Source organism: Mustela nigripes, chromosome 16 (genome assembly GCF_022355385.1).
Source record: "Mustela nigripes isolate SB6536 chromosome 16, MUSNIG.SB6536, whole genome shotgun sequence".
Lineage (NCBI taxonomy): Eukaryota > Metazoa > Chordata > Mammalia > Carnivora > Mustelidae > Mustela > Mustela nigripes.
Window position 1 is genome coordinate 22,681,003 of NC_081572.1, and position 10,036 is coordinate 22,691,038.

Genomic DNA, 10,036 nt, shown 5'->3' on the forward strand with positions numbered 1-10,036 from the left:
TGCTGGGCAGCAGCTCTGGACCATTCTGAAGGTCTTGAGAAGGAAGATGCTGTGCATCTACCTTGCCTCTGGAGAAGTCCAGAAAGCACATGGAAACCTCTTGCAGCAATGACCGTCAGCCACCCTTCGGGCTTGTATTTTGCTCCCATGTCAAAGATACCCACAGAGCCAGCAGGAGGCATAGGTGCCCCCAGTCCAGCCCCATCCCCCGCGCTTCCCCCTTCCTTCCTTCCAAAACAAGCCACACAGCTGATTCGTGCCTCAAGGAAGGCCATTTATTTCCAAGATAGAGACTATACTTTTAAGACAGGACTTTTCAGAAGCAGGAAATCTTAGTTGTCGCCTAGAGAGGTGTGTCAAGGACACAGTGAAAGGAGACATGCGTACGTGGGGCCAGAGGCTTATCCAACACTGTTACAACACTTTTTTAAATGAGCAAAACATCTTTAAAAATCCTTATAAATTCTTTATAATATGTTACACATTTAAAGACAATATTTACAATAAAAGGATGAGGGGGGGAGGAGAGAGAAATCTACTTTACAGCAAATCTTTGCATAAAACAAGAGGACCGACAGACGTGGCAATGGGGTTCACAACCCCGCCCAGGCTTCCCTGGAATAAGTGAGGGCGTGTGTGGGGAGGCCTGGTGGTCTGAGGTCTATTTACAGAGTGTGGGGAGAAGAGGGGGCTGGGTCCTGCCCATCCTGAAGGAACAGCCCAGCTCAGATCCCATAAATCAGTGTGTGTGTGTGTGTGTGTGTGTGTGTGTGTGTGTGGTGTGTATGTGTGTGTGGTGTGTGAGAAAGAGGGAGGGAGGGAGAATGAGAGAGAGAAAGAGAGCGAGTGAGACACCAGGGAGGTTTCCTACGCCTCCTCCAGGGAAGAAGGTGGGGTCTGTGTGCCTGAGTTGTGGAAGAAGCAGGCACCGCTGGAAGAAGGACAAGGCAGGCAAGGGAGGCTGGGGGGGGGGGGCGCTGGCAGCTAGCTCCCCATGGTCAATACGCTTAGTGAGGGTGGTTTCCAGGTTGGCAAAAAGCTGGTGAGGGGAGTACGCCTGGGAAGAGTCTCAATCCTGCCTCTGTGGAGTGGCCCTGACTTCCTTCCCCGGCTCTGACAAACAGCAGAGGGCAGGATCCCCCAGGCAGCAAAGGTAGGGAGCCCCGCTGTGATGTGTGCGGTGTGGCCGGTGGGGGAATAAAGGGGGCAGGAGTGGCAGAAGTTGCTACCAAAACACCTCCTGACGGTGACTAGCGCACTGCCACAAAGGCTCTCCCTCCCCCCGTGGACACCCTCCATCTCCTCTCCCCGGACAGATATACACTCCCTTCCCTCAGCGAGGAGCTAGGAGCTAACGGCAGGGGCAGAGGAAAGGAGCCGAGAGCCAGCATCACCCCGCCTCTTTCCTTTAGTCTGAGACTTGGCGGTTCCCTATCCGCGTCCCATGGCCAACAAGGGTCTCTAAGTGCAGACGCAGAAGGGCCCACTCTGTCGCCGAGCCCCCAGCAGCCTGTCCCCTCCAGTGTCCCCCTCCCCTTACCTCCAGGATCCCCTCCCGCCCTCGCCTCGCTCAGCCAGGCCTTCTAGCCGGCCCACCTCCTCCCGATCCCCGCACACAAACTAGACAGACGCGGCCTGCAGCGCCAGACGCAGCGCGGGGGGGGTGGGGGTGGGGGGGACGAAAGAAGAGGCGCAAGCCAGAGAAGGCTGGGGGAGGGGAACCGGGTGGGGGGAGGGGAGCTGGTCACAGACACTGATGGAGGCGCGAGGCGGCCGAGCGGCGCAAGGGCTGGCTCTGCAGGGCCCCCGGGTCCCCGGGCGGCAGCGAGGCCGCGGACGACGGGGCCCGCGCCTTGGTGGACTCCAGACTGCTGAGGCCTGAGTCCTTGTTGTCGCTGTGTGCCCGAGGGCCCGCGGGCTCCGGGGGGCCGCCGCCGTCGCCGCCGCCGCCGCCGTCCAGTTCCTTCCACTCGTTGAAGTTGAGGTCAGTCAGCGGACTCTGCACCACCACCGTGTGGCGCCGCCAGCTGCTCCGGCGCCGCCGCGTCTCGGGCGACAGCGGTCGCCGCAACCGCACGGCCAGCATGTCGTCGGCAGTGCCACGGAGGCGCAGCCGCAGCGCTTCGATGCGCGACGGCCGCGAGCCCAGCGCCGCCACCGCCGCGGCCGCCGGGGGGCGCAGCGACTCCTGGCTGCTGGACGAGGCCGAACCCGGAGGCTCCGCGGCGCGCATCCCGCCGCGCCCCGCGCTCGCGCCCGTGTCCCCGCCCGAGCCCTCGCCATCCGGGCGGCCTCGGGCCAGGCGGCGGCGCGCCAGCGTGTCGCAGGGCATGAGGCGGTGCGAGCTGAAGGACGGCCGGCGCGCCGGGCGCCCCCCGGGCCCCGCGCCGGCCTCCGTGTCCGTCTCCACGTGGCTCAGCTCGCTGCGCTCATCGTCCGCCTCGTCCCCCGCGCCCGGCCGCCGGCCCCCGGCGCCCGAGCACACGCTGCGGTCCATGGTGGACAGGGTGGAATAGCCCGAGACGATGGAGCGCGTGTCCGCGGCCGGCCGATCGTCCGGCGCCGCCGGGGGGCTGAGGCGGCCGGGGGCCTCGGGGGCGGCGGGGGCGTCGGCGGCGCCAGGCAGCGGTCCCTCGGGCTGGTCCCGCGCCCCCGGCGCCGGCGCCTCGGGCTTGTGCACCTCCTGCTCCGAGTCGTCGTCGGTGCTGCTGCCCAGCCCCCGCGCCTCCCGCCGTTTCTTCCGCTTGCGGTTGACCGCCGAGATGAAGGAGATCGCCAGCATCTCCCGGGCGTACGGCTCCTTCTTGGGGGCCCACGAGCCCTGCGCAGGAGACAGGCCAGAATGCAGGAGGTGCCCCGGCACCGGGGTCCAGCCCCGCGCCCCCTCCCCCGACGGCCTCCGGACCGGTCTCCCCAGACGGCTGTGTGGGCAGCAGCGTCACTACCCACTCGGGAGCTCTGGCTTCAGTCCAGACTCTCCGCTCTTTCCTGTGAGCTGGGAGCCTGTCCCTCACCTCCGCCCACCTTCCACTCCGTTCCCCATGCCCAGCGCTAGAGAAATCCTTGTGGACGCGGCTCTGGAGATAATAGCCTCTCGAGAGGGAATACACTTGACAGTTTGAACCCATTTCACAGAGACTGTCCTGGGTGATAATCCCCAGACCCTGGCTGGCACCTCCCTCCGACCGCAGCTTCTACCCCCTTCATCGCCACTCACTCCCACTTGGGAAATCTGCCTTTGCACCTACTCCCGTATGTATGGGCCTCTCCAGGGCAATCCGCCCAAGTTCACTTCCCTTTCCCACGGCTGCCCACGGGCTGGCATTTCAGACAGTCCATCAGCGTGCCACCCACAACCCGCAGCCCTACATCAATCCAACCACCAGCTCTGCCGCCAGGAGTGGCCACACGACTTTGCTCCAGAACAGTGATTCCCAACCCCACACTGGCCAACTTCCTGCCCGTTCTCGCTGCTAAGTCCTGTGGGTGTTTTCTGGTCCTAGCCTTCCATGGTGCCCCAGCAGATCCCATGCTGCCCGTCACTGGCCAACACCCAACTCTCCCTTGAACCCCAAAACTCTTCTTCTAATGGCAAATCCGTCTCCAGCAAAGTGTCTGCAAGCACCGGAAACTCTCCTATCTCCAACTGAACTATGCTCCCTACACCTGGCCCCAAGCCACCTGCGTTCATGTTCCCCACCTTGAGGGGATTCTCTGCCTCCTGCCTCTCCCCTGCTTCTTCTTGATTCTCCCGAAGTGACTCCCAAACCCAGCCCATCCTCACCGTTCTCTTTCCAGGCCCTCACTCTGCCTTCTCTGGACCTTTCTGCCCTCTTCCTGATAGGATTCCCCGCCTCCACCCTTCCCTTACCCCAGTCCCTCCTCCTCTAGAGCAATCAGCCCTTCTAAGACTAGACGGGAGTCTGATCACCTCCACACTCTGCAGGGCCCCTTCACCCCCACCAGAATGAAGCCCAGACACAGGGCCCTTCATAATCTGGTCCCAACTTCCCCAGCCTAGGGCCTTCCCTAACCCAACCGCAACCCCAACCCCAACACAGCCTTCACTTGGGCGATGCCCACCTGCCAGACCCCCCTGCATTTTAACACTGGCAGCCCTTAGTCGCTGTCCCCCCCCCCAGCCCACCCTACTTGCTGGGTGAGCTCTAAGTCCTCCATGTGGCCACCTCGAAGCCCTCGCCGTGTCCTTTGAAAACACAGCTGCACCTGCTCTTCTCCCATCAGGATGGGTCTGTTTCCACATCGTCTGCATCAAACCCTGAGTTCCTTGAGAGTAAGGTCTGTGGCTTATTTCTGTTTGCATCCCTGACCCCTAGCGCCATACCTGGCACATAGCAGGCGTTCAGTAAATGTCAAGTAAACTGACAAAAGGGATGAAGGCAGTCCCTTGGACACTGGAGGCCCTGCAGACCCAGAGGCTAGAACTGCTCCCCCTGCTGGGCTGGAATGGCCTGCCCTGTGACTCCCTCCTCCAAAGCCACCGCCTGCTTCACGCACAGCCTAATACTGAATGGAGACCCAGAGATGCCTCGCGTGGCCCCCCGCAACCTACGTGCTCTCTCTCACATCAGCTGGTTCTGAGAAAGCCAACACATGCCAGGCAGTCGGGATTCAGAGGCACGGGGCTCCCTGGCTGTGGCCAGTGCCACTTCGACTGGCCAATGCTCTCGGAGAGACTTGAGAGGACACTAGGACCACCTGATCAAATATCCTCTCTCCCTGCTAGCTGCAGAAGCAGTGAGGTCGCAATGGTCCCTTCCAGGAAGGCAGAGGTCAGGGCACGTACAGAAAAGTCAAGAGGTCAGCCCTGGGAAGCCAGGAGGCGAGCAGGGGAAAATGGGTGGAAGTAACATGGAGCTGGGTTTGGGTCACCGTAATGAACCTGCTCCCCATTACACAGTCTTCTGACCCGGTGAGTGCCCCACAGGTGTGCAGTCAGAAGTTCTGTGGAGAGGCTGCAGGGGCCTCTGTCCTAGACTAAAGCAGCCTTCTTTCTTTCTGTCCAGGACATTCTTCTTTTTCTCTTTCTTTCTTTTTTGTTTGTTTGTTTGTTTATTTGAGAGAGCAAGAGAGCATGCAAGCAGGGCAGAGGGAGAGAGAGACCCCCAAGCAGGTTCCATGCCCAGTGCAGAGCCCGCCATGTGGCTCTATCTTATGACCCCGAGAGACTCAGACCTCTCTCTCGGAGAGACTTGAGAGGACACTAGGACTACCTGATCAAATATCCTCTCTCCCTGCTAGCTACAGAAGCAGTGAGGTCGCAATGGTCCCTTCCAGGAAAGCAGAGGTCAGGGCACGTACAAAAAGTCAAGGAAATCAAAAGTCAGGGAAATCAAGAATTTCCCTGAGCCGAAATCAAGAGTTGGACACTTAACCAGCTGGGCCCCCCAGGCTCCCCGCCACCTAGTACATTCATCTGATACGTAATGAGCACCTGCTTGGTGTTGGGCACCCTGGGCTCACTGGGACCTGGCCAGTGCTTAGAGACCCAGACCAAAATGAGTCTGGTTTGATCACCAAAGTTTAGTGATTTCACCCACTACTGCGGACAGAATTGTGTCCCCCTCCCCGAATCCATCTGCCAAAGCAAGCCCCGACCCCTAGTGTATTTGGAGACCGGGCCTTTGGGAGGGAAGGCAGTCACGCCCTGATGGCAGCATTAGTTCTGTGACACAAGGAGACGCCAGGGAGCATGTGCGATTGCTTTCTCTCTGCTCTGTGAGGACACAGCGAGAAAGCGGCCATCCACAAGACAGGAAGAGAGCTCACAGCAGAAACTGACCATGCTGAACCTTGATCTTAGACATCTAGCCTTAAGAACTGTGACGAAAGAGATGTCTGTTTTGTAAGCCACCCCATATGTGGCATATGTGGCATTTTGTCATGGCAGCCCACGCTAAGACAACCCCCTTGGCCATCCAGCTCTACTCTAACAGCTGGACAGCTGTGCTGGCCTCACGGGCTCTGTGTCAGAGGCCGGGCTCTGGAGCAGGCAGGACTAGCTGACTGTGAGGGCTGGTTCGGAGAATCAGCTTTGGGTTCATCGATTTTTCTCCACTGTTTCCAATTTCATTGATTGAGGCTCTTGTCTTTATTATTTCCTTACTTCTGCTTGCTTTGGGCTCTCCAAAAAACCTAGTTACTTGTAGCAGACATATCTGCTGGTTCCCATATCCTCATAAATGGGGATAAATACCAGGCCTCATTTACAGGTGAGGAAGTGAGTGTCACAAAGAAATTAAGCAACTTGCCTGATGTCCCGAAGCTACGGAATGCTGGAGCCAGGACTCAGACCCAGGACTGCTGTGCTTCTGACCACTGGGCGCACTGCCTGCCCCCGTCCCACCCCCGGCCGCCTATCTCCCAAGCCAGAGCCTTCTCGTCCCCCAGATGCCTCCCGCAGCACTGCCAAGGTCAGCAGCTTCTCCACTGACCTCGTACACACAGTCTTTCCCACTTGCCTTCCCAGGGACCAGCAACCGTCCTCAGGGGCCACAAGCACTTCTCCCCCTTCCCTTGACCAAAAGCAAAGAGCGGGCTGGCCTGGACAGGGATAGAGCCTTCGGAATGGCTTTGGCACTCACCTTGGACTTGGCTGAACTGCAGGTGGTGGAATCTGTTGGGGAAAGCGAGAAAGTAAAATGAAAGTTAAATTGGGGCAGGAGAAGGCTGTCTCATGAACACAACTCCCTCTCTTCCGAGGCTTCAGACACCGGGGAGTTCAGACACCTGAGATCTCCCCGGGTCCTGGGAGTGTGATGGGCTTCTGATGTCATTTCCTGTGGGGACAGGATGGAGCGGCTAATGATGTCAGCGGCTAATGAGGCAGGAAGTGACATCAGGCTGCCAGTCCCTAGACTCTCACTGGCCAGGGTCAGGGGCAAGGGGTGGGAGGGGGGACTTTTCTTTGGGTCTAGTTCCTCTCCCCGCCCCTCCTGTCCCTGTTACTCTGAAGTATTGGAGAGAAAATACCGAATACCAGACGCAATCCACAGAAACCACAATGAAACACGGCAAGTCACAGATGCTCTGGAGAAATGGGAGACCACACAGTGCACAGACAGGTGGGACCTACATCTATCTCCACCCACCCCGACTCCAGGACAGGAGGAAGACGGCGGACCCCATGTGCGATGGGGTACAGGGGTAGGCAGCTGGGGGGCGGGACACAGGAGCTAGAGCGGGCTGGTGCTTAAGGCCTTGCTGGGTTCCAGCTCCAGACTCCAGCTCAGTCTGCTCTGATGGGGCAAGGCCCCTGTTAATGATCAGAGCTACGAAGAAGAGTGAAACTGTTACATCCATGGGTCTTGGGTCCCCCTCCCTTAACATCACTGGGATAGAGAAGGAACCAGAAACCAGTCCTGGCAGGGTCTTCTCCAGGCTGATCTAAGGACCTCCCGGGGTCTGATGGGGCAGTGGGCAGGTTAATCCACACTCTCTGGCAAGCAAGTGAGCCCTCCTCCCCAGCCCTCCCCTGCACACAGTGAGAAGAGCAGACGGCTGACCACACAGTGAGACACACGGGGCAGGGGTGCGGCAGCAGGTGATTAGAAGAAACGGGGGGCTCCTCTCTGCCACCCCCACCCACCTTGTCCTCTGCCTCCCTCCTCAGCCTGCCTCTGGGAACTAGGGGTGCTGTGGAATGCCTCTGTCAGAGACAGGAGCCGTCAAAATACGAAGGGGGACTCACCCATGGGGCGGGACAAGTTAGTGCCTTAAGCCAAGAAGGGGCTGCTTGGGCTGCTCTGCTACAGGGCTCAGCGCCCAGAAACAGGACATAGGGGCTGAGTGACCAGGGGTTCTGGTTTTAGACACAGGAAGAGCCAGCCCTCAGAGGCAACTGAAGCAGGAGCTGTGGCTATAGCGGGGCTTGGGGGGGGGGTGATACCCCCTGTGTCTAGATAGGCTGGGTCCCCTTTCCAGCTAAGCCTCCTCCTCTGGACAACCTGAAGTAGTCAGGCTCAGCACAGAGAGAAGGCCAGAGTCTGGGGACTTGTGGGGGGCAACCTGCGGTGCTCAGACTTCCCGGCAAGGGGATAGGATCTGCCTCCAACAAACGCCTTCTTCCTCCTGAGAAGGGGCCTTCAGCCGGGAGGGTTAGGGCCGGGGTAAGCTGTTAACAAGCGAGGGGAGCTGGTATGTCACATCGATGTGTTCACAGTCCGGGACCCTTTCTGCCTGCCCCTCGGGCCTGCCCAGCCTTCTTATAATCACCCGCCACTGTTAGTGACCGAGGCCGCCATGCCACACTGTACCCTTTAAATCTCCAACAGGTCCGCTGGAGGAGGGGAAGGAGAGAAGAGGGGGCAGGGTCCAGGGGCGGGAGGAGAGCACAGGGAGAAGAGAGAGGAGCGTGGAGGGGTGCAAGGAGAAAAGGAAGAAAAATTAAAAAGAGGAACATGCCCGGAAGGACACAGCCCCAGAGAAATAAAAAGCTCAGGAAGGAAACCAGTGAAGGGGGGCGAACACAGCCCCTACCCAGCCCTGGGGGCAGCTGAGCAGACCCGGAGGCGGGCGCACGGTCAAGCCGCACCTCCCTGGAGCGGAGATGGTCCTGCCACAGTCCAGTCTCCAGGGGGCAGGGGCAGGCAAGGGCCCCGCAAGGGCCCCGCTAGGGCAGAGCAGGGAAGCTGGGCATGTGGCCAGGCGTCTGGGACCCTGGAGAATGCAGAGTCCACCCCCACCCCCTCCTCCCCGAGCCCCTGCACTCACCTGAACCTGGGTCCCCAGGGGGCACTGTCCTGCCAATGTTAGGCAGGAGGTACTCAATGTTGGGCACTGACTGAGGCTCCTTGTCATCCACGGGAGTCTGCAAACAGGAGGACGGTCAGCCAGCATGCCCTCAGATGGCTGGACTGTGGTCCCGCAAGCTGGGGTAACTTGAAGGCGGGGCCAGTGACTCCTCCATCAGACCAGGGCTCACCAGGGCAGCGGCTGGCTCTCTCATCCGTCAGGCACTCTTGAGGGCAGCTCCTACATGTCCCCCACTAGGCTATTTTGTGCCTTCTCCAACACCTTGATTAAACCCCCAAAGGCTGGAGCTGCTCTCTCAGCTGAAGGCAGGAGCCGGGTCTCCCCCATTGGACTGGACCTTCCTAAGATCTGTATCTTCCACGTAAGATGGGAAGGTAGGGTTTACTTTTGCTATTGGACTCAGTTTCCTTAGGGTAAGGCTTATATCTCCCCCTCAGACCCGGGGCTCATGAAGGCAAGGACTGTGTCTCCCATTAGATTAGAGGCTCCTGAAGAGAGGGTCAATGTTTCCTCCACCAGACTGGGAAGCCCCACGGACAGGGACCTTGCCCTGCTTGAGTCTTGCTGTCTGCCCTCTCCTGGCCCCCAGCCTGGGATGAGGGCCCACCTCAGACCAGACCCACCCCTGCCCCCACATCACTTACTCTCTCTCCCTTGTCCTCATCATCGCTGAAGAACCAGTCTGACTGCAGAGGAGACAAAAGGAAGTGAACTCAGGTGTGGAAAGGGGCTGAGGGAAGACAAGCTGCACAGTCCAGAGGACCCCGCTCGATGTCAGGTGGAGCGGGACAAGAGAGGGCACCAAGGCGAGGGTCCCTCCTCTTTTCAACAACCTCATTCTTGCCTGGTTACTAGAAGTCCTCAATGGAGGGTGATGAACCCCAGGACCCAACTCCACAGACTATGAGAAACCCTGGGGGAGAGAAAAGGCTGGACCCCAGTGTGGGGAGGGAAATGCAGCCTGGACTGGGAGGGGGCTGAGATTGATAGAGAGCCGGCTCAGGGAGAGATTTGGGGCCAGCTGTCACTAGACACTGTCCAGGGCACATCACTGCGGCTGGCTCCCAAGTATGGGGGGGGCAGCAGCGCCATCTAGTGTTGGCTGGGGCCACTGCAGGGAGAAGACTCTTCCTGGCTACCAGCGCTGTGCACCTCTCCCCAATGCTGGGCACCACACTGCGGGAGGCCGGGGGGGGTCCTAGGGACAGCTGGCACCCGATCCCACCCTGGGCGGGCCCTCTCTCCACTTCCGCCCCCCCCC

At 59.6% G+C, this 10,036-nt stretch overlaps 1 protein-coding gene across 5 annotated transcripts in view; it reads right to left on the reverse strand.

Moving 5' to 3' along the window:
* Positions 1–261: 261 nt before the first annotated feature.
* The window catches only part of ARHGAP23 (Rho GTPase activating protein 23), a 78,637-nt gene continuing 68,862 nt past the window's right edge, over positions 262–10,036 (reverse strand). For all 5 annotated transcript variants that reach the window (XM_059380151.1, XM_059380152.1, XM_059380150.1 and 2 more), the window contains 4 exons: positions 9,420–9,461; positions 8,734–8,830; positions 6,606–6,637; positions 262–2,821 (listed from right to left, as the gene is read on the reverse strand). In XM_059380151.1, coding sequence (XP_059236134.1) covers positions 1,745–2,821; positions 6,606–6,637; positions 8,734–8,830; positions 9,420–9,461 — 1,248 coding nt within the window. In that variant the 3' untranslated portion in view covers positions 262–1,744. The remainder of the gene's footprint in view (positions 2,822–6,605; positions 6,638–8,733; positions 8,831–9,419; positions 9,462–10,036) is intronic.